General features: G+C 40.4%; 1 protein-coding gene across 7 annotated transcripts in view; it reads right to left on the bottom strand.

The window, feature by feature from the left end:
• The window catches only part of LUZP2 (leucine zipper protein 2), a 304,222-nt gene that overhangs the window by 41,973 nt on the left and 236,346 nt on the right, over nucleotides 1-25,903 (bottom strand). For all 7 annotated transcript variants that reach the window (XM_075567272.1, XM_075567271.1, XM_075567278.1 and 4 more), the window contains 2 exons: nucleotides 23,429-23,491; nucleotides 18,705-18,767 (listed from right to left, as the gene is read on the bottom strand). In XM_075567272.1, coding sequence (XP_075423387.1) covers nucleotides 18,705-18,767; nucleotides 23,429-23,491 — 126 coding nt within the window. The remainder of the gene's footprint in view (nucleotides 1-18,704; nucleotides 18,768-23,428; nucleotides 23,492-25,903) is intronic.

Raw genomic sequence — 25,903 nt, 5'->3', positions numbered from 1 at the left:
ACACACACACAGAGGCAGACACACTGAAAAAACTGGCGCTAAAAAAAAAAGTAGGAAGACCTGTCCATTTAAGCCACAAAGTTTGATTAAATATTTGTCAATTTTGCACAGATTTTTTGAGGCTGTAAAGTTATATAGAACATTTTTCTCACACTTTTCGCACATTTTTTTACTTTTCAATATTTAGGGGAATACTGTAAATTTGTAAACTGAACTTGGGTAAGTTCACAAATCTGTAATGCCAAACTGTATATGCTTTGCTCTGCCGGTCATAGCAACTACTTTCCCCCATACATCTCCCACACTTCTCCCCGCCCCCCCTCCATCCAGGCCCACACATCTCCCACATCCCCCCACCCCACCCATCCAGGCCCACACATATCCCACTCTGCCCCCTCCATCCAGGCCAACACATATCCCACTCTCCCCCCTCCATCCAGGCCCATACATCTCCCACATCCACCCACCCCACCCATCCAGGCCCACACATATCCCACTCTCCCCCCACACATCCAGGCCCATACATCTCCCACACTCAATCCAGGCCCATACGTCTCCCACTCTCCCCCCCCCCCCCCCCCACCCATCCAGGCCCATACGTCTCCCACTCTACCCCCCCCCACCCATCCAGGCCCACACAAATCCCACTCTCCCCCCACACATCCAGGCCCATACATCTCCCACTCTCCCCCCCCCACAAATCCAGGCCCATACATCTCCCACATCCCCCCACCCCACCCATCCAGGACCACACATATCCCACTCTCCCCCCACACATCCAGGCCCATACGTCTCCCACACTCCTCCCCCCCACCCATCCAGGCCCAAACGTCTCCCACTCTCCCCCGCCCCCACCCATCCAGGCCCATACGTCTCCCACTCTCCCCCCCCCCACCCATCCAGGCCCATACATCTCCCACACTCCCCCCCCCCTCCCTGTGTATTACAGCACATTGCTATGTGGGTCAAACTACTGTGTATTACAGCGCAATGCTATGTGGGTCACACTACTGTGTATTACAGCCCAATGCTATGTGGGTCAAACTACTGTGTATTACAGCGCAATGCTATGTGGGTCACACTACTGTTTATTACAGCGCATTGCTATGTGGGTCACACTACTGTGTATTACAGCCCAATGCTACAGTATGTGGGTCATACTACTGTGTATTACAGCACATTGCTATGCGGGTCATACTACTGTGTATTACAGCACATTGCTATGCGGCTCACACTACTGTGTATTACAGCGCATTGCTATGTGGATCACAGTACTGTGTATTACAGCGCATTGCTATGTGGGTCACACTACTGAGTATTACAGCACATTGCTATGCGGCTCACACTACTGTGTATTACAGCACATTGCTATGTGGGTCACCCTACTGTGTATTACAGCCCAATGCTATGTGGGTCCCAGTACTGTGTATTACAGCGCATTGCTATGCGGCTCACACTACTGTGTATTACAGCGCAATATACGTGAGATAAGAAAGCATTAGGAGTCATTAATTTCCTGTCCCGGGAGAGCGTATACCTCGGAGAAATTACAGTCTTAACCCATTCACTGCTGGAAAATAAAGTCTACCGGGCAGCACCGGGATTAATTACTGCGGAACTTGTTTATTTAAAAACAACGTCATGAATATAAAACGAGCTATTATGAAGTTCAACTAGAATGGCGATCTGCACACACAGAGAGCACCTTCAGCAGCAAACATCTGAGGGTAAAAGTGAGCCATTATGCAGCTTTATGATGACAAATTGCCACATTAGACAGACGGAGGAACGGATATGCCTTTAAGGTACATTGGGAATAGTAATGAACTTAATGTCTTGAAATATTCAACCTTGTTAGTGCCGAGGTCCTTGTGCCACACAGTATCCACGGTACAGTTGTAAAAATAAAATACCATTCTTAGGTCAACACTGAAATATCCTTCGTGTTACTGTTTATTTAAAAATTGGAATCCTATCCTCTGTACTTTGTGCTTTGCTTCAAGGATAAGATGTTTTGAAAATGATATCCGCTCTTCATCCTTTTGTTCCAAAGGTTTATGTTGCTAATAGCGCCAAATTCGTAGCACGAATGGTGCGGAACGCTAAAAACTCAGTCGCCCGTGAGACAAAATGATTCTTCCATTGAGTTCTGCAAACTTATAGTTCTTTGCAGAGCGAGATCTGCGGTAGGGAAAACGGTAAGGTAAGGTGTGTTTGTACCGAGAGATGGAAGCTTTTTGGGGCAGTGTATTCCATTACTATATATTGTCATTCATTTGCTATTCTTGTTTGTACTTTTTGTTCCCCGAATTGCATTTTTTTAAAGCATTGTGTGCGCTCTATAAATAAAATGACACATAGATACAGGTGCAGACCCATTGAGAGGCATTAGCCAAAATGCTAAACAATTCTCTCTCTACACAATCATTGTGTGTCAACAACTTCTACACTTAATGCTGACTGACTGACTTTGTTGGGGGTTCAATGCTTAAAATGAACATGCTGAATGCTAAAGTATCTAATAATTAAATAAAAAGACAATAAGGGCTGAGGTATATGGCATATACAGTAGGAACATATCAAAAACTGCTTCAGTCGTCAATAAGTTCTACCTTTCAGGTATTGAATTTGTCTTATCCTTGAACATGTAATTGCTATTCTGCCAGGGACTATCTAATCATGAATCTATAGGCCTTGACAGTTAAAGGGAATTACGAGGTAATCGGGAGTGCGATAAACAAAGTACAAAACAAAAATTGCTACTGGATGGGGTGATGGGAGGGAGAAGAGCTGACAGGATTTATGCTTCGGTTTCCAGTTCTTCTTCCCTTCACTGACCCTTCAAACTGAAGTCCTGATGGAAAAATTGTATCTGAGACAAAAGTGAAGAACTCACAACATACAATATCTCTAAATTCTCAAGAGAGTGACTCCATGGACTCTGGATTTTAAGGGGTAGATCTGTTGTTTTTGCGCTAATAAAGCGACGTTCCCGAAATTGGAAACAACCCTTATTTTTCATCCAATTAAAGGGTAGAGGTGGACGAACAAGTCCAAATCTGCTTCCTGGATTTTTTAGACCAAATCCATCCCCCCCCCACCAAAATCTGTCTGCGAACTGGGCACTAAAAAAATCGGTGCGGCTCAACCAAAATCCGCTATTGGATACAATCCGGGTGGATTTTTAAGAATTTGATTGTTAAAAATGCAAATGGCTTAATCTGCAGAGTGAGATATTCCCTCAGCGGATTAATCTTCGTCCAGATTTTTAATAATCCAGCCACGGATTTCGGTTTGCTCTCTACAATAAATTAAAAAAAAAATGTAAAGCTGTGATTTGCTTGTTTTGAGGCTTAAACTGCGGACAAAAGAAACCCAACGACCCGAGGCGGATCCAAATTCTCAAAAACAAAATTGCCCATCTTTATTAATGGGTAATCTCAAAGCTACTGAGATGCAAAACGAACGTCCGTTCTGAATAGTAACAACGCTGTTAACAGGGATTTTAATGTCTCAGAGATGTGTTCTCCAATTCACATTGCCCATGCACATTGCGCATTGGTAAAAAGTCTTCTAAGTGCATGTGATCATGTTTCAAATTGAAATAAACACACACTATAAACTGAAAAACTCAACCCTTTCAGTGTAGACTTGTGTACAGTTGACATGGCTGAGCAGGCTTCAACCTTAACTGCTGGAACTGCTCCTGCTTCTGATGCTGGGAGGATGCAACGGAGGGCATGGCCCTGCAGTATGCTGACGAGGACGCCCTTCATAATGGCAGGGGTAAGTAGAACGGTTTTATTTACTTTTTTATGCTGCCTGGCTAATGTTTGATTTAATAATGGGCATACAAGCTATTATCCACATCTGTTTGGTGTGGGGGGGGGGGGATGTTTCTTTATATTGTTCTTTTCTTTTCTTATTGAAATGTATGCCATATTTATTTATTTTTCAAAAGGGTTGGTACTGCAGGCCAGTGAGGACCCACAGAGACTACCCGAGGACCCCCGGACACCCACGGGGACCACCCGAGGACCCCCGGATGCCCATAGTAACCACCCAAGGACCCCCGGATGCCCATAGGAACTACCCGAGGACCCTCGGACACCCACGGGGACAACCCAGACACCCCTGTGGGACCCCCAGACACCCATGGGAATCACCTGAGGGCCCCAGACACCCTTGGAAACCATCCGAGGGCCCCTAGACACCTGTGGATATGACCTGGGGACCCCCGGATAACGTCAGGGACCACGTGGAGGCCCATTGAAACTCATAGGGACCACCCAAGGGCCCCCTGAGCCCCCTACGGGACCACCTGAGGGCCCACAGGCACCCACAGGGACCACCTGAGGACCCAAGGACACCGATGGGGACCACCCAGGGACACCCGCCGGCCTCTGTTATCAATCCTGTGTTAAAAATATAAAAATGTTTTCTGTGGGGGCATAGGGGGTGGGGTGGGCATAGGGGGTGTTTATTACATATTTTGAATATTACATATTTTAATATAAATTGCATTAGTAGTGTATTGTAGCAGGGGGTCACCGGAGCAGAACCTTGTTGATTTGAGGTCCGGGGACTCCCTTCTTCCCAAGATACAGGCTCCGTTATGGGGTGCCGGTATCTCCTATGCATTGAAATGTCCCGCGTCACGTGACTGTGGAAATCAAATGCATAGGAGATACCGGCACTCCATAACGGGGCCTGAAGGGGGTCCCAAAACCTGAAACCAAGCAGTTCTTCTCTGGAGACCCCCTGCTCATCTACACTATTAATTTGAATTAAAAAACTTCGGCCGAGATTTGCGCAGAGAGAGGTGGCTCTCTCTCACTGCAGTAGAAAAGAACTCGCCAGGTGAGCCCTTTTCAGAGGGTCGAGCTTCACGTCGCCGGCTACTCGCCATTTATGCAAATGTTGCTATCACTGGTATTCGGGATTTCTGCATACCGTGATAGCAAAAATCAATGGCGATTTTTTTTCTATCAGACTTTAGTGCATAGGCTCGTATATATTAATATATACTGTAGTAGCCCCACAAACATATTGTACATTCCCTTTAATCATTACTAAACATAGTATAGTTTATTACATTACATTATTGCATCTGTTGATGTGTTTCAGCCATTTATATGTTCCATCGTATATATGTTAGTAACCATATGTAAAGAAAAGGGTTATGTCCTACACTCAATACATTCATGTAAGACCTGCCTTCTTCCCGTGTGTGCTATTTGTAGAAACAACACACTGATAAACAGGGTCTGAATGTAGACAACGCCAGCTTTTGGATGGTCTTAAATATCGTAGAGTTGTTATCATGCGCTAAAATGGACGAAGGTCTGAGGATCTCCAATGTTAGGTTAACAATTAACCGTTAATTGCTCATTACCATATGATTTCATATCAGTAAGCCAAACGGCTGTTCAAACTTATAGATTCGCTATTTTTCAGGTGAATCATAATTTTATGCCCCTTTGGGAATACATGTTATGGATATTGATTTGTTAAACGACGATAACGTAACGCTAAAAATGTTACAGCCTTTTTTTTACGACCCCTAAGGGTTTTGTACTGTACTTGCATTGTGTGTTTCTATAGATCAAAGCTGAAGAAGGCAGCTGAGCCCTAATGTCATCTATCCCCCAACACCCACCAAACATCTATGAAGAAAGTACAACGCATAGAGACTTTTTTGGTTGGATTCGATGGTTTTAGAGGCAGACAATGTGCTGAATAAACTTTGGCGACATGATGCAAGTCTTCAGATTTGGGCTGCTGAAAGTTTCATTTTCTCTAATTTAGGAAAAGCTTTGCGGGGTTGCAATTGTACAGAGATACTTAGAATCAGTGTACATTCCACCACATATCATTTCAAGGAGGTTTTCCCCACAACCTAGCAATGATATTTTAACTACAAACTTATCTAAAACTAGCCAACCTTTTCTGTTTCCACTCTCTACAATCTACTGTACATGACTGACTGATGAATATATATATATATATATATATATATATGTATGTAATATTGTACAGCGAATACATTCAATAGTGTGTGTGTACAGTATAAATATATATATATATATATATATATATATATATATATATTATATATATTATATACTGTCAAATGTATTCGCTGTACAATATTAGCACTAATTTAGAAACTAACTAAGCAAAAGTATAAATAAATTTGCTGTGTCAAGGGGTTGTAGCAGGACTTTTATGAATTCCATGAACATGGATACATCAGTATATTCATAGACAAGATGTAGCACTCAACAATTACGGACTAGTGTGATCTACTGTGTACACTGTTCTTTTTATTATGGCAAGGCATTTATATAATGTGACAATGTCTTTCGCGGACCCACTGAAAGGTACCTTTGCCTCTCATTGATTATTTATTAGCGTTTACCCAATAAGGATTAAGTACATTTCACCTGCTACAGAGCAGAAACTGAAACCCCATAAGATACATTTGCCACAAAAGTCTTTCAATATTAATTTAGAAACTTGTATCACCAATATTTTGCTACCTCTCTTGAAGATATCAATTACGTCAACTAGTTTGGACACATAATTTTCACTGATAAATTAGTGCATTTGTATACTGTACCTGTTTAGAGCTGGGGGAAAACATGTCTGCATTGCCTAAATATTTTTAACTGTTATATACACTGATATCCTTTGTCCTGGTCTCCAAGACCTGTGTCCTCAATCAAGTTCTGACTCCAACAAACAGAGATGAAGTCAATATTTTAAATATGTATGAAGTACAATATTCTAGAAGGGCCATCATCAAAATTAACTTCAAAGGTATGTCATAATCCTTAAGGCCACTTTATGTGCTTGTGGAAAACTTTTAAATTGGATTTTGCAGTTCATTAAAGATGTAATAACATTTTTATAGCTCAGGGCTGCTTTATGAAACCTATGCAAGAGTTTGCCAATGGGTCGAGTTATTAAGCATAACAATTATGCCCAAGCATTTTTAGCTTGTTATGCCTGATCAGGTTATTTAAGATTATGCATTACACACTACAGCTGCAGCACAGAATGTTTTAATTTGAATACAAGATTATGAGATCTTTCTATTTTTTTTTCTCTTTGTACCATGAAATTAGTAGCAGATACAAGTTGTAATGTGTACCTACTGTATGAAAATGATGCCTCCTGTTTCAAATTTTATCTCAGGTGAGAATCAGTGGTAAAACATGGTAAAACCTGTGAGCAAAATATATGTACTATAAAGTACTGTGCGTTTTCTGAACTACTCCGGTTTATATAAGAAATAAGATTCCTGTCATGTAACCAAATGCCAGCAAAGCTTAGATTTACTATAAATGTAAAACTGAAAAGAATCTATGTACATGTTGAAGAACCCTTCAGGGTGTTCCACGGCAAAAAAGACAGCTTTATAATGAGATTTTGTATCTTAATAGAGATGCAAATGTGCTTCTTCACGCATCTAGATGGTTATTAGAGGGGAAAAAATGGTGGAATCCATGCCTCTAAGCAACATTTACACAACACTGCATGAGTGTATGGTGTAGTATCTCCTGATTGACACAAATATTAATCACCCACCATGCTCCATTAGTTACTGAATGAAATATGCGAACTAAGTACACTCGAGACTCTTTCAAGTAACAATAAAAGGCTATCTCTTTATGAAAAAGGAAGATCTAATGTGTTTGAAGATTTGAATTTGAAGATCCTTCAAATGTTGCCAGCTAAGTAGGGAGAACAATAATAACATCCCATAATCCATCACACTTGTCCACTCTTCTACAGTATTTAAAATCCTTGCCAAAAGAAGAAATGACTATTAAAAGATTAAATTGGTGGCTGTGTATGCTGCAGACACAGATTATATGGTAACTACTGTAGATTTAATAATTTAAAAAAAAGATATACAGTACTGTATGTCCATTCGTGATCATGTCCTTTATTTAATGCTATACTGGTGTACAGTATATACCCACTACTCACACAACATTTCTATTAATCCACAGGGAACAAAATAAAACCCCACAAAGCATTTCGCAATTATGTTTCAAAAAGGATAAACAAATTACATCCGGAGTCCAGTAAATAGCAGGGAGGGGGCTCAATTCCCGTCCTCAAGCCCCCCCAACAGGTCTGGTTTTCAGGATATACCTGCTTCAGGACAGGTGTCTCAATCAGTTTTTGCTTCAGTACAGGTGGTTCAATCAGTCCCTGCTTAAGTGCAGGTGGTTCAATCAGTCCCTGCTTCAGCACAGGTGGCTCAATCAGAGACTTAGTCTTAGACCGAGCCTCTGATTGAACCACCTGTGCTAAAGCTGAGATATCCTGAAAATCGGACCTGATGGGGGGGGCTTGAAGGCTGCAGTTGTGCCCCCCTACTTTAACTTGTCCAGTGTATGACATCTAGGCTTATATTTACCAAGCCGTCTTCTTCCCCAACACACCTTACCGCCAGCCCATCGGTTTAAACGCCTTTCAGTGCTAAAAGGCACCTTATGGGCAGGTATATGGAAAGTAGGGTTGTGGTTGCAGCTCCAGGGTCCCCCCTTTCTGGCTTCACACTGTGGGGTGTAGTTCCCCTCTGGTGTCACCATATACCATGTACAATATGACTGACACAACAGTAAATACTCTATTTAACTATACAAAATATATATTATTACGATGTAATTCACCACTGGGACGCCTACAGACTATTGTTTTGATGGTGCAAGGAATATGTCTGGCTGCTTTCCAGGTATCCGAGCACGGCTTAAATAAATATGCCCAGAATCCTTGTGTCTTCATTGTTGCAACCAATCTTTAGCTCTTGTTCTGTGAGAGATAAACCAGGAAGCGTGTCTTTTGGCAGATGCAATGAATTTTGTTCTGGAAGTTTCAGTTTTAATTCGAGAACGTGCACAAATGTGTATGCAGGCCGTCCCAAGGCATAACTGTCTCATGACATCACCTAGGGGCAACAGGTCTAGGGAGGGCGGCAAGAAGGAATTAGCACACACCTTCCCAGCAAGCTCAAACCGCAACACCCACCACATCATATATATATATATATATTTATATCAAAAGGAGTGCTACTGATGTAATACAACAAAAGACAGGAGAGCCCAATGCTACATCCAATTGATAAAACATATATGGTAATAAGTATAAAGTGAAATACTTCAATAATAATATTTTCTTGGTCATTTAGTTAAACCCTTTGGCCAAAGCGTCATAAGCCTGCATACCACGTCAAGGCATGACCAAATTTGCAGGTCGTACAGTATCACTACACTTTGAACCTTCCCGTTTACCTCTGTATGAGGGGAAACAACATTAGTAGGTCCTGACCATACAGCAAAATGAAAAAAAACCTCCCAAGTTAAAAAGGCAACAAGAAGGAAGCTGTAGTAGCACAGCTGCTTTCCTTTTTTTATTTTTATTTTTAATAGTAGTGGGTTTGAAGCAGGGGATTTCCAGAGCTGAACCCCATTAATGTCAGCTCCGGGGACCCCATGCTTCCTGAGATACTTTCCTCCTTTAGTGGGTGCCGGTATCTGCTCAGGTTTAAATCCCCCGGTCACATGGGCCAATAGGAAGCCGCCTATGATGTCACGGTTTCCTATTGGCCCATGTGATGGGACAGGTAAAACATAAGCAGGGGATACCTGCACCCCCTGAGGTAAGTATCTCAGGAAGCAGGGGTTCCCAGGAGCTCAAATGAATATGGTTCAGCTCTGGAGACCCTCTGCTACATCTCTAGGGGAAAACCTGTTAATTTTTGGGGAGGAAATAGTTTTTCGGGGGAATTTTGTTTTAGGGGGGAGGCATGGAAACTCTAGTCCTGGTCCCAGGAAAGCTTTCAGCGGCCCTGCTTGTGCAGCTTCTTGCAGGTGCACTCTGTAATTCTCTGCCATTATACCATAATTGTAGTTGGTGCTTATGCTATGTACAGCAGGAAGATGAAAGGCTGGTAAGCTTTACTGTATTTGAAATTATTCTTACATAGAAGATACTGAAGGAAACTAAGCAGTGACCTTGTTCTCTTCCGGTGGAGTTCACATTTGATGTTATGAATTCATTTTATGCGCCTACATTTGGCATTCTCTTTGCATTATATCACTGTGCTTGAGTTTAGTGCAGCCACTGTCTTGACATTTCTTATAAAAGACTGTTTATTTCTTATTTGCACGAAAACATTAACTTTCTCTTCTGTTGACAGTTTAACAAATGACACAAACTCTGTGCTATTCATTTTATAACCCTTGAGTTTAACTTTATATATATATATATATATATATATATATATATATATATATATATATATATATATATATATATAAACTCCTTTCCCCAAACAATCATGCCTTGACCTTGAAAATATACAGTATCACCTTACTTGTTATTAAAGTCTAGAGCATCTGTAAGAAATTATTGTGTTTAGAAGCAAATTGAGTTTTAATTGAAAAATATCTGTTTTTGAGAAACTGAAGTTTATTTAGATACAGCTTCAAAGTTAGATGCAACATCATGAGATGATATACACTTTCAACTGGTGTGATGACATTCATTTTAACTTATAAGAAGGAGAGTTATATCTAATTTTAACTGAAGTACTTATTTGACCAAGGCTTTGCAGCACAAGTCCCGGGCACCCCACAACTGGAACAATCTACCGGAGACTCTCACAGCCACCACCAGTCTAGGTTCTTTCAAAACTAAAGCTGTCTCACATTTTAATCTGGTCTGTAACTGTTACATACGCCTATAATATATATTATCTCTAACTGTGCATGCAATGGCTTCTATATAATGTATACCCTGTTCACTTAATGTAACCATGTATTTGTCATCATAACTCTGTGCCCAGGACATACAGGTGCAACTGCCGGTTCTGTTCCGCTGTCCGAGGAAATCCGCGACCATCTCGCGGACACTCTGCTTGATAGTTCACAGTAGGCTGTAATGGCCCATCGGATTAACACAGCGGGAGTCCCTCCATTTTATTGGGACTCGTGATGTATGAATCCTACCGGGTTGCACGTGTCTGTAAGAGACGCGCAGTAAGCGAGAGACTGAATCAGTCACTCTACCTGCGCGCCTCTAACAGGCGATTGTGGGGCTTTTTTTTTTAAATAACATATTATTGTATCAGGGGGTCTCCGGAGCTGAACATAATTGATTTCAGGTCCAGGGACCCTCTGCTTCCCGAGTTACAGGACCCGTTATGGGGTGCTGGTATGCCAGCGGCCATGTTTATATTCTCCCATGTCATGGCCCACGTTATTGGGAGATTTAAACAAAGCAGAGGATGTTACATCATCAAAAGGGAGGGAAGCCAGCCAATCAGGAAGGATATGTTTCTTCCCATTAAGATGATGTCACGAGAAAAAAAATAGCTGCCATCACATGGTACTACACCAATCGGATTGGTTAGAGTACCATGTGACATCCTAAAGGGATGATGTCACATCCTTTGAAAAAATGGCTGCAATCACATGGTACTACAACCAATCAAATTGGGAGATATACCATGTGGAGTGCCGGTATCCCTCTACATTGTTTAAATCTCCTGAACACGTGGGCCATGACTTGGGAGAATTTAAACATGGCCGCTGTGATACCGCACCCCATAACGGAGCCTGTAAATCAAAGCGATCCCGGACCTGAAATCAAAGCGGTTTAGCTCTGGAGACCCCTTGCTTCAATAATATGTTTTTTAAATAAAATTAAAGCCCAGCGATCACGATAGAGGCGTGCAGGTTGAGTGACTGATTCAGTCTCTCTCTTACTGCGCGTCTCTTACAGACAGGTGGAACCCAGAAGGATACACACAGCGCCAGTCCCATTAAAAACGGAGGGACCCCCGCTGTGTTAATCCTATGGGCAATTAGTCTGGCCGCTGGAAACTTGTGGCTATGGAGAGGATACCGTGCAGAACTCGCAAAGCAAGCAGAACAGAACCAGCACTTGCACCTGTACTTGAAAACGAGAGGTAACTCTCAATGTATTAATTCCTGGTAACATATTTTTTAAGTAAAGAAATAAAATAGCAGGCATAAGCTTTAAGGGATCCATGTTAAAGTAGATCAGAAGCTAAAAATGATGCACTGTGAGTGCTCATTTGAATGCAATTACCCAGAATCCCTAGCTGCAGGTTTGTGGACCTGTCTAAGACAAGTGAATATGTTTATAAGTGTTTTTTATCATTGCTTTAACTGAAATACTGTATGTAATAACGGCAAATACTTCCAATAATCGACTAGAAATACATAGCAGTCTTTTGAACATCCCTAAAAGTAGATGTATTTGAAATGTTTTGATAGAATAAAGTGTGCTGGAATGTCACCTAGCAGTGAAATATAATATGGGAGACTGCAACTAATCACCTTGCCTATATACATTCTTTAGCAAGGGACAGTCATCACCATTTGGTTTCTAATAAGTGGTGAACAGTTACAATACCTTGCTCCGAAAACACAGTTTATGAGTTCTATGTACTCCATACATGCAACCATATACTGTACTTATTGCCATTGCAATGATACAAGTAAAGGATTTTTTTTTCTTTATGTAACTAGAATTCCCGGGCTTGTAAGTATTTTTAAAATAGTCATCCCCCTGCAGATTAATTAATAAAAATGACCCATTAGTCTAACTTTGATCGTAAAATAACAAAAATGTAATTGAACTTCATAGGCGGTTAATATGTTCTCATAGATTGAAGGAAATAACAGGGAAATGCCCAAGCGAGGGGGAATATACTACAGAAAGAACAAGCGTTAAAAGGAAAACAGACGTTGGATTGTTGTACATGAGCTTTTTAAGGCCACATGTGTCTCTTCATTAGATGTCTGTTGATAGAGAATGAACATGTCTTGAAAACATATGAAGAACAAAGTGTGTAGAATAGAAGGCATTGCAGAATATGCCATTTATTGAACCATATCAGCAACATATTGATGGGATCACACCACAATAATGTGTCCTTGGAAATGTGAGCAATGTCTGTTGCAGAACCTAATTGGGGAATTGCAGTTGCACAATGACTAATTTGTATGTATCAGGCATAGTGTTGTGCGGTTAGCAAGATCAGGGGTGTGGAGTTAGCTATTTACTCTAGAATGGGTCACATTTACATTCACCAGCAGAATCACGGCACCTTGCAGTATAAAATGTCAAAAAGAAATGAGAGAGAAAATGCCAACTCCTGGACTTGATCAATAAGGAAAATGTCTCCTCTACAAATCCATTGTCCTTCCGTCACCTCTTGTGCTAGTTCCTAAATTCCATCAAAGCTATGGCTTAGTTAAAGTTCCAGAATCAGCACCTTGCTGCTTAGATATTCCTCATTCCTGTGCTTTAAGCAGAATAATTGTCTGTAACCTATCAGCAGGATGCATGAAGGAAATGTTCCATTCATTGTTTCTCATCCAATGGCATAAAGAGCCTAAGGAGTTATCAAGGTTTTATTCCATTTATTGCATTGGTGCAAAATTTCAGCCGGTTAATTTCCAATGGGATATAAGCTTTTGTTACTGTGAAGTTATTTTAACATTGCTGTAAATCTTTCATAAACATTCCCTAATGTTGGGAAAATATTTCAGCCAATGAATTTACAGAATATCATCATCATCATCATCATCATTTATGTTTTGACTAAAAACTCTCCTCCAGTTAAGGGGGCATCGCAATTAAACAAATGAAAATTATATACAGTTGTTTTGTTAGACAGGAAAACCAGAAGAAAGGTCTTACACCGAGCCAGAAGCAGCGGTAAAGTAGATATACACCCGAGGTCTGGCGGTAGCGAGTTTCAAACCTCTGAAGCTGCACACGAGAAGGCCCCCCCCACCCAGCGTAGGGCAGAGTACCCTTGGCATGGACAGGCGGACCCCCCACACCCACCCGAGACCTTCAAAAGAGACTGCAGATAGGCAGGTGCTTGACCAAGCAAGGTTTTAAAGGCCATTGTGGCCAACTTGAGCCAAACCCGTAAGATCACTGGAAGCCAGTGCAGATCGTGCAGGATGGAAGTGATATGGTCAAAGCAAGAAACACGTCTCAGTATCTGAGGTTCAAAAGCCAGAGCTTCCCCATCAGGCACACTAGTAGTCTTGCATATACAGTAAGGCATTCCCGTAGTCCAACCATGTAGACACAAAGGCATGGATCAGTGACTCAAAGTTCATAGCTGACAGGAGTAGACGTAAACTCCTATTCAGCCTCAGATAAAAAAATCAGACTTAACAACTGAGTCAACTTTGGCATGAATGTTGAGACTCTGGTCAAAGAGGATACCAAAGTTATGAACCTGGAATATGGGCAGTGGCTGTACACCATTGATTAGGGGCAATTCGCATACCCTCCGATCTCATACTCCGGCATCATGACAAATCCATAATCATTAGTTCCGTCTTGTCAGAATTGAACTTCATCTATGACACCACCTTGTCTAGACACACCATCCATGTGGCAATAGCCATCCCAGGGCTGCCCTGGAAAAAACATAGATCTGGGTGTCATCAGCATACTGGTAGCACTTCAGACCATGCTTTCGGATAATGTCGCCGATAGTTCTTAGATACACATTGAACAGCAGCGTGACAGCACCAACCCTTGAGGGACCCCAAAGGGGGCAGGTCCCACAGGAGACACCTGGAACCCCATAGCCACCTGCTGGGTCTTGCCCTGCAGGAATGAGGCAACCCATTGTAATAAGGTCCCACCGATACCAGCTAGGTCCCTCAGGAGATGCAGCAGCAACCCATGATCAATAGTCTTGGATAGCACATGATGGCTGCCACAAGAACAAAAATTAATCTTTTTAGCTCTGAAATGTATTGATATTTTGAAATTCATGTGTTGTCAAACTTTTTATCTTATGAAAACATGCAGTTATTCTGCTGAATGCTCTAAAAATATGAATTTACACAAGAACAAAAAACCTAATAATTGGCAGCTTTATGACAGCGAAATCCGAACTTTGAAGGTCGGAACGAACCTTTGAATTTTCCGGACAAAATACGAGCCAAAACCCAAGAAAAGCTAATTCTTGGACTACAGTAACTTTTTGGGGGGAAGTTTAACAAACTGGGCAAACCTTTGGGTTCATAAATAAAAAATCTCACAAACTTGTGCGCAAAAGAACAAATTTAAAAAAAAGTTCATCCAAATTTCTAAAAAAATAATTCCTGCATATTTTTTTATTTTTCCGTAATTGTTTAGAAAACCTAAATTAAAATCAATTAAGCGCTGGCAAAAAACAAAAAAAATGAAGACATGAAAAATGTTTGGAATCAAAACCAAATACAGAAGTTAAAGTGCCAAACCATACAATAGGTAACAGTGGGTGGGGGAAGTGGATGGACCGGGCGCTTCCTAAACAATATAGTAATTAGTGTGATAAGTGACACACCTTAAGTACACACAATAAACCTATCACCATATAGTGTTAGATAAAATAAAACAGTGTACAGCAGCAGCTCAACTTCCTCTGATGGGATCGTTCCTAATCCCAGGATGTGAAGTATTCTTTTCTTGGGGTTGAGGAGGAGCGCTGAATCTCGTGATATGTAAAAAAATAATAAATATGTAGTGCAGATGGTAATTCACTGCTTAAACAATGTAAAACATAAGAAATGAACTCACAAAAATCCTATAAAATCACTGCATGTCAGAGATCCTTCTCTCTCTGACTGGAGCCCTTTGTGTTACTGGAGTCTGTATCCTCTCAGTGAAGTGGATGATATGAAAATAAAGAAAACCACAAATAGTGCAAATAGTATGAACTATACAAATATATTATGCACAGGTAATCAGGAAACTCACATTTTCTATTATAAAGTTGGGTGGTGGAGAGAACCGCCGATAGAAGCAGGCTGCTGTTCGGTGCTTCACTTTCCCCTCACAGTGTAGTTCAATGCCAGTCTATGCCGTCGCGTCACTTCCGGTTTCGCGTCACGTCACTTCCGGTTTCGCGTCACGGGTGAGCGCGGGAAGCCAGAATGGGAGTGATCTCAGCAGTGGTTTGCCAGTCCATCCAGGCGCAGAATCTCTCTAACTCTACGCGTTTCGCAACAGCTTCCTGACGAAGCTGTTGCGAAACGCGTAGAGTTAGAGAGATTCTGCGCCTGGAAGGACTGGCAAACCACTGCTGAGATCACTCCCATTCTGGCTTCCCGCCCTCACCCGTGACGCGAAACCGGAAGTGACGTGACGCGAAACCGGAAGTGACGCGACGGCATAGACTGGCATTGAACTACACTGTGAGGGGAAAGTGAAGCACCGAACAGCAGCCTGCTTCTATCGGCGGTTCTCTCCACCACCCAACTTTATAATGGAAAATGTGAGTTTCCTGATTACCTGTGCATAATATATTTGTATAGTTCATACTATTTGCACTATTTGTGGTTTTCTTTATTTTCATATCCACTTCACTGAGAGGATACAGACTCCAGTAACACAAAGGGCTCCAGTCAGAGAGAGAAGGATCTCTGACATGCAGTGATTTTATAGGATTTTTGTGAGTTCATTTCTTATGTTTTACATTGTTTAAGCAGTGAATTACCATCTGCACTATATATATTTATTATTTTTTTACATATCACGAGATTCAGCGCTCCTCCTCAACCCCAAGAAAAGAAACCATACAATAATAACATTTATTATAGCATTTCAGTATTTCAAGAGTGTGAGTGATACTTTCAGGGAGAGGGATGAATGGGTATTTATTTAGGTTGTAGACATAATGCACTAGTTGCAACCTCTTTGTTTTTACATAGAAAGACAAAAGGCAGCAACCCTCTTCCTGGGCAATGCAGCAGCCGGCCACAATCAAGTGCACAACCAGGGAGATGGTTATTAGCACCACAGCACTAACAAAGGTCTGCAAGGACCGCAAGTAACTGGAGAAGAGGGCTGTGCAGTACATAGCCAGGGAGGATGCAGGCGAGTCTGGGTCAGTGGGTGGGGAAAGTATTTAGAAGTCGATAAATTAGCAGTGACGGGATTAACAAATATTCTGCCCAATGGACCTGCATTTATCATTTTATACCATGTCACCTATGGATTTAATTTGCATTAATTACAAAAAATATATAAACTTGCTCATTATTTTTTTTTAACAGCTAGATTGCTATTATTTGGGGCAAGTAATCATCCCTCTTCGAATTTCTTTAGATTATGTCTAGTGCCCTTATAATAAGCACTCTTCTTCAGCATGGATGCTGCACATAACAGTACATTGTGGATAAGAACTGTAAAATCTGAAATCTACAATCAATTCTTGGAGCTGTACACAGCGGGAGACCAAGTAACTTGGTGAATGTCTAAGGAGTCACTACACTACTTTCTTTATTGTTACCCTCATTAACAACTAATATAATTAAAACAGTGATTGCCACTAGAATTTAGATGCACCTACTTCAAAGACTATTGTTGGTACAGCTAAACACCATTTTATCCCATGTACTGTAGTATATCAGTTATTCTGACAATATGTAAAAGGCTGTAAAATAATATAAATAAGTTCAATATATAGTACATGATCAGTGCTATTGTTAGAATAAAGTTGTAATGAATTATTCCATCTGTAGTTTAATGTTTCACTTTTACCAATTTGCAGACAGAGTGATCTACAAATCTGCAATGCAATAAAGGTCTTCCTACTGTGTGTGCACAATAAAGAGACCACTATAGAGGTCTGCCTATATGCAGAGACCATTATACAGGTCTGCCTATATGCAGAGACCACTATACAGGTCTGCCTATATGTATGCAGAGAGCACTTACGTTCCTGATTACTCTCAAACCATGAATGGTTTTTACACCTAAATCCTACGTTATACATTATACCTACTGTAACTGTGATTCTGGGGCTTCCAATGTACAGTATGGACAAGCCCCCTCCTTAGGTATCCATAGATCTCCAACTCATTCATTAAAATATTATAGCTGCATAATGCAATATATCAAATAACTGTAGATCAAATAGCTCCAACAAGGGAGTACAGCTCAGACACAGCTCAGAGACACAGCTCGTCTCAGAGAGACAGCTCAGAGACACAGCTCAGAGACACAGCTCATAGACACAGCTCAGAGACACAACTCAGACACAGCTTAGAGACACAGCTCAGAGACACAGCTCAGACACAGCTCATAGACACAGCTCAGACACAGCTCAGAGACACAGCTCAGAGACACACCTCAGAGACACAGCTCAGAGACACAGCTCAGAGACACACCTCAGAGACACACCTCAGAGACACACCTCAGAGACACAGCTCAGAGACACAGCTCAGACACAGCTCATAGACACAGCTCATAGACACAGCTCATAGACACAGTTTAGAGACACAGCTAAGAGACAAAGCTCAGAGAAAAAGCTCATAGAGAATATTCGCACATTGCTACATCTCTGCCATATCCCATTTTTCAATGTAAAAGGTCTTCTTTCATAGCGCATTATTCAATACAGTGTGAAAGTGCCGTTTGGGTACGGTACTACCGGACAGAAAGCCCCAGTGACTTAAGTATTGAAAAAGGTGCATAATGAGATTAAAAAAAATGCTTTGTGGTGATTCGTAGAAAGTGCTACATTTCTCTCTAGTTGCAATCTCTCTGCCTGTTTTGGCATGGTACTTTTAAAAGTTTTAAAACCTATTTAAACAGAAGAAATATTTTACTTGAATCTTGAAATATGAACCCACCTTAGAAACCAAGTCCTTTTTCCCGTACCGAAGCTCTTTCAGCTGGGCTTGTATTCTCTTGGACTGTAAAATCAGGAAGCACAATTAATGAATTAGAGAAATTGCCAAATAAAAAAAACATTAATTTAACTTTATATTTCTGAGTTACGGCTGTTCATCAAGAGGTCAAATTTTATACAACATTGATACCACTCAAGTTATACTCAATGGTATCACTCACTACAATAGTATGACTCTGAATAGTATTAAAAAAAATGAAATACAGCAATGATATCATTTTATAAGCCTCAAAGATTTAAGGGTATATGAAGAGATGTGCAGTTACTAACAAAAGAAAATAGCAGCGCACTGCCCATGGAGCCAGGTGGTATAAAAATGAAAAATGTATTGACCAAACAACATCACCCAAAGGAGGTGTAGGTCCTCCTACGCGTTTCGCACACAAATGTGCTTCATCAGGGAGTATGGGGTTATTAACCAGGGACCCTCTTTTTATACACTGAAGAGAAAACTTCTATGAAAATTCGCGCCACAAACGGGTCTGCGCATGACGTCACAGTGGGCGCGGACACGCCAGTGCATGCAAAAGCACCTGCGCATGCGTGCCCACCCGCGCGCATCCCCTACGAAGCCAACACAAGCCCGAATGAAGCAGCAGAAGGATAACAACAGTCAGCTGTGCTCCTTCCCCTCACGCCAGGGTTTTAAGATCTAAAGGCTAATGATAACTACTGCGCCTGTGTCAATTGACAAAGATGATAACAATCATGCGCATGCCCCCAATTCTAAAGCCAACCCACGGAAGACACTGATGTAGCGTGAAAGAGCCAGAGCACAATACAACTGTCGCAATTAAAACACATGACCTTCTAATCCAACTTATTTATACATTCATCGTTCCCCATGGAAAATCCCCTAACAAACGGAAGACAAACATATATCACACACGTCATCATCTCTCCTACTGATGTACATCTTAATGAATAAATAAACATTAAAGCATGAGAGAATGATGAAAATGAATATTTACACATAATTCATTAAAAAAAAAAACAATTGTAAAATTATTTTTATATATAACAACATTTCTACTGTTAATATAATACACCTCCTAAGGGTGAGATAAAATTGCAGGATTCCGGAAAATGCAAGGTTGTGTGATCTAAATAAATCTCGTTTTTGAATACAATTTTAAATTGATTAAATCTTCGTTCTTAAAACCTCATGGAATCTGATTCTAAGAAACACAATTTGTAAAGATGTATAATCTAAGCCATTTATATGAATGGCACCAAAGACAAAAAAGGCAAAAAAAGAGAAAAAGAAGGGGGGGAAGAAAAAGGGGTGGGGAAGTGGGAGTGAAGAGTAGGAAAAGAACAAAGGTAAAAAGGCTATAAAGCTTATAATGCCGATCTCTATCATAAGGAGTAAATCTAACTGAAATCTCCTAAGTAACCTACAGATGCACCGGCCGTTATTCGAACATTTCACGGAGCTGTTTTTGTGTGCTCTGCTGTATTCCCCGTGGCATTCACGCCGCCAATCACAACAGGCACACCTGTGTTTACCGCGGTTGATTTGTTTGAATTTCTTGGATTCTGATTTCTTTGGGTGCAATTCTTGGTGTATCCGTGGCAGAAATGAATAAATTGTAATGTATACAGTACAGTACTGTGCTACTGTGTCAATTTGCTGGTGTTTAAGAACCAGAACACTAAAATGCCATTTTCTGCACTCGATAAAAACGAGTCAATAAGCGCCTTAAGGCGGTACGGTTGGAAGAAATCACACGCCATGACATGGGTATTCTGAGGTATACAACACGTGAAATGTTCGAATAACGGGCGCTGCATCTGTACGATGACACCCTTCAATTTTAACACATATTTACAACAATTTCATTCAGTAATTCAATTCAAAGAGTGGCTGAGGTTCCATTCAATATTTAGACCACAAGGAGAATGAGTGTTAAGCATAAAAATCCAATATGCCACCCTGCGGTCCAAAAGATTGAGTTTATTTCCTCCTCGTTCCTTTAGTATAACTTTCTCAATACATTTAACAGTTAAATTATCAGCAACCCCAAGTCTACACTCCGTAACATGTTTTGACACGGGATGTGAGCAGTCTTATTTTTTTATTAATCTCAAGTGTTCCATAACTCTTGTTTACGAGCTCTGGTAGTTCATCCTACATCATTTTTTCCGCACCCACATGTTAAGAGGTAAATTACATATTGTGTATCACAATTTATATACGATTTAATTTGGCATTTTTTTGCTTGAATCAGAACCTGAGAAATATGAGGATGGTTTAATCAGATAACACATTTTACATCCCCCACATCTAAAAGAACCCTTCATGATGAAGGTCTGTGTAGTCACTAAAGGGGTGGTAATACAACTAGGAGATACAAATGACACAATTGTCTTTGCTCGTCTGTATATAAATCCTCACATTTCTCAGGTTCTGATTCAAGCAAATAATTCCAAATTAAATCTTGTATAAATTGTGATCATTTTTGTCTGCTTCCTTCAGGAGAATCTCTTATTATTTCACACTGGAAACTCACACATCATTATACCCGCTCCATGCAAGAGTTTTACTCATATGTTTTATTCACTGACATTCTTTATTGCATTCCGGAACTATTGGAGCACCCACTATTCTTATACCTTGAACTGTTTATTGTATTTGTTTGGGTCAGCTCATGGATAAAGGAATTTATCTATAATCAAGTTTCATCAACCTAAGGGAGCAGGTGTTTTGTTTCTATATCTCCCCAATATAGCTTGCCCAATTCTATAGCTTTTGGGCTTGAAGAGGGAAGAAGAGAATTGTTTGGATTACTAATCAGTTTTTTTCAATTCTTCTTGGACTATTTTTCAACGGTATTTGTTTAAATGTCGGATATAGAAGAAATTGACGCTTTGCAGGATGTATCGGCTATGTATGCTTTTAACTGTTTGACGATTCTTCAAGGAAAACAAGAGCTTTGCAGGTCTTTGAACATTTTGTGGACACTGATTCAAATGTTATTACTGATTTAAAGACACGTTTTCAGAGGTTAGAGAAGCTGTTAATTCAGAACACAAGAGCATGGTGGGACATAGTAACTCTGGAAAATGATATAAAAAACAAAAGAATTCCCAGGGGACTACGAATTAAAAAAGCCCCCACATTTGGGATTCAAGATCTTCTTTTTGAGCAACAATGGATCATAGACCATTGTTCTTTCAAATTAATGGAGTTAATTATAGAATAAAAAGTCAAAGAGAGGAAGATTTTGGAAACTCAGGTAAAAGAATTGCAATCACAGTTACAACAGTTTCAAGACCTGGAAGGCTTTAAGAATTTTGATTTGACATGATCTACTACCATTGACAAAATTGAGACAGAAAGAATGCCTAAAAAGCAAAGTACTTTGAAGTATGAAAGCATTAGGTTTAGAAAGCTCTGTACACTATAATTTAATCGATGAAGAATTTAAATGATAGTCACTACAGATCGACGAATCTGCCCAAATCTGTTTCCCAGAATCTCTCGCATTCCCTCCCAAAAATCCCATTTCGCAGTGTAAAATCCGCCGATGGATTTGGTCAGTTTAAATCCACGCGGATTCATCAAAATCCACCATTGCATACAATCCGTTGACGGATTCGTAGAATCCAATCCGCGGATTCAGCGATCCGGTGTCATATTCTTAGGAATCCGCCAACGGATTGATGAATCTGTGGATTGGATTTTACAAATCCGTCCACGGGTTGTGGAATCTGCGGAGTGTACTTGTAATAATAATAGAAAAAATCCGTAAAAACGCAAATCGCCCTTTTTGAGATTGATCCGCGGACTAAAGTAACCGGCGGATTCGCTGCGGATCCAAATTCACCCCCAAAATGTGCCCATCTCTAATGGTCGCCCTGCAATGAATCTGCTGTTCTCCAGGAACAATACAGCTTCCAGACCTTTGAACTACAGGGTAAATGCACAAACAAATAGCCACATCCAGTAAAAGGAGAACCCAATTCAGTGCTATTCAGTGAATGTTTTCAAAAACTATTTACACGTTGATCAAGGAGCCCCAGAATTTTTGTCTCCATCATAATCGAGCCTTAATGTTGTGTGTACTGTATAGTTACCTAAAATAGCTGGTGACTAGTGATAGAAGAAGATGACTATAGCCCACCTCCTGTGGCCTTGGTAAGAATGCATTAGTGCAGGAGTGGCCAACTCTAGTCCTCAAGGGTCACCAACCGGTCAGATTTTCAGGATATCCCTGCTTCAGCATGGGTGGCTCAATCAGTGGCTTAGCCACTGATTGAGCCACCCATGCTGAAGCAGGGATATCCTGAAAACCCAACCTGTTGGTTGTCCTTGAGGCTCTGGAGATGGCCACTCCTGCATTAGTGATGTTCAAAAACTTGGTTAAAACCATGCGTATCGTTATTCCCAGTTTTTTTTTTCGTTTTAGGACAATTTGACTTTATAAAATATTGTTCACAAGTATGTTTTGTTTTTCATTGGGGACTCGGGGTGCTCTTCTTTATCAACATTAAAAAAATACGTATCAAAGTCAACATTTAAAGTGCCATCAAGTGCAGCATTGATAATGCAGGCAACAAGCATCATGCATTATCTTCCCTTGGAATGTCTAGGTTGGATATTTACATTACTGATTATTCAATACGCTTTTTTGGCAGTTTAAGACAATGAACTCTACTCACCTCTTCTGCACGAAGACCACAAAGCTTGTTTCCTGACAACAGCTTGTTTTTCAGGCTTTTATTCTAGGAAGATGGAAAATAAATTGATTTTATTACAGAGCACTCAAGCACTGTGACATCTTATAAATATTTCAACACACCTTCTTGGTGAATTTATTATGCAAACAAGCACAAAAAATAACACCATGTCAAAGTGTGCGTACTTACAGCTTATTTGTAAGCGTGGCTGAACAGCAATGGACCTGAATATAATTAAATAAATTCCAGCACATTTACGCTGCAGATATCCGAGTCAGAAAGCCCATGGGTTTGTGAATCAAGTAAAGTCTATTGTAACACATTAAAAAAATCTATTCTATCCTTTGTCAAATGTCAAATGTTAGAAACTTGTTTATCACATTTGATATCTTGGCTGTAAAAGGTTATATAATCAGGCTTATATCAACTGAGAATTGGCAGTTCTATTGATCCACCAAGAGATGCAAAATAATGTCCAGAACTGCTCAAAATGATACATGATCAAACGTGTCAAGGGTTTCCTCCTCTAAACGTTCTAGTTACTCTAGTTTCCATATCACTTGCTAATGTAAATAGAGCAACGCCAACCCATATACTGTAACATGCATCCCCATTTCAACACAATACAACTGCCAGTGTGGATGTTTGATCACTGATGTATTTGGGCTATAATGCAAAACCGTTGTGGAGCTGTGAAGATGAAACTTCAATTCCTGGAGGTTAAAACCTAGGAGCTGTGTGTCTATGAAGTTGTGCTTTGTTCTTACTGTACAAAAACAGTCTAAATATTTTACACGTATAAGGAAGGCTTTTATGCTGTGTGAAAAGAATTGTTTCTATATGAATACATTCTGTGCCAGCATTAATACAATATAAGAAAGAATAACGATGAAAACAGATGGTAATCTATGAATTAATACTTCTTTTCTGTATTTTTCTTTCAATTGCTTGCATTTTAACAGCGATTATAAACAAAAAGGGAACACATGCGCTTCTGTTGCTAAAGGCTCTCATTATCTTTAACCCACAAGGTAAAATAACTTTTTCAGATAATTGTTTTTCAATTCATTTGAACATGTTTCAGTTTGTATACATTATTCACCAATGAAGAATGGAAACAGAAAGGGCTGGGTCCAGAAAAGCCTGTTAAATCAGGGCTCGTACCGCGATTTTACCTAAATCAGGGCCTGACGTTTCGTTCCCCGAGGTTAATGTGTATCATCAAAGCTAATTCTATGCAGAAAGAATGGCCATTGTATAGCTCATTAGCAGGAACTTGACATCATATTACTGTAGCATAACTTTGCATTATCTGCCATGTCTTGGCGTCACTCCAATCCAGATGCTGAAACACGGTTACGTTATTGATATGCAGATCGACTTAATGGGACATTAACTGGCTTAACAGATCTACGCCAAAGACTAGAGCACCTTAGTTGGGAAAAAAAATCTTATTTCTATTGAGTCAGAGTAAAATACATGATCAACTATATTGGGGTGATTGTGATAGTAATATTGGCATGTCAGACTATTTAAACTTACAAAAATGTGTTTATGGAAAAAACTTTTTAAGAAGTAACCTTCTTGATTTTTCAGTATACATCATTACAGCTCCCTACCGGTACCAAAGCTGTGCGCAAGCGGGGAGACTATAGAGCCTGTTACACATGCGTTATTTTCATCAGTTATGCACATACGTACAGTATATGACGATTGCAGTACAGTACATGCTTCGATAAGTGGAAAAAAGGTAGTGCTTCACTTTAAGTACATTTTCGCTTTACATACATGCTCCGGTCCCATTGCGTACGTTAATGCGGGGTATGCCTGTATGCCGTCACTTTGTTTTCCACATGTATTATCCCTGGCTTATAGTGCTTATGTAGCTACTAGGGACCCTACGGTTTGAGGGGTAACCAGAGGGCTTAACCTTTATTATGTAGCCTGGTTACCCCCTACCATCACAATGGTGTTAACTTTCTCCAGACAAGTGGAACGGTCATGGGGACAAGTTTTGCCCCATCCTACACCAAACTCTTCATAGGGTGTTGGGAGTCACTCCACGTGTTTGGGGATGGGAACCAATTTAGGGATGACATTGTTTTCTATAGGCGCTTTATTGATGACCTCTTGTTTATTTGGGATGGGGATGTCACTTCACTATTAATGTACATTGATTCTTTAAATCACAATGACTATCACTTACACTTCACGTTTACTTGCAACTACCAACATGTACACTTTTTAGATTTACTTCTTTATGTAGATATTTTTTTCACTGTAAAAACACACATTTTCCATAAGAAAAATTCACACAACACTTTTTTGAGAATGAACAGCTGCCACCCTAAGACCCTGATAAGGGGAATTCCCAAGGGTCAATTTATGTGTAAAAGGAGGAATTGCTCTAGGGAAGAAGATTTTATTTACACAATCAAGGGATTTATACACCAGGTT

Source organism: Ascaphus truei, chromosome 12, assembly GCF_040206685.1.
Source record: "Ascaphus truei isolate aAscTru1 chromosome 12, aAscTru1.hap1, whole genome shotgun sequence".
Classification (NCBI taxonomy): domain Eukaryota; kingdom Metazoa; phylum Chordata; class Amphibia; order Anura; family Ascaphidae; genus Ascaphus; species Ascaphus truei.
This window is presented reverse-complemented; position numbering and strand designations above follow the sequence as displayed.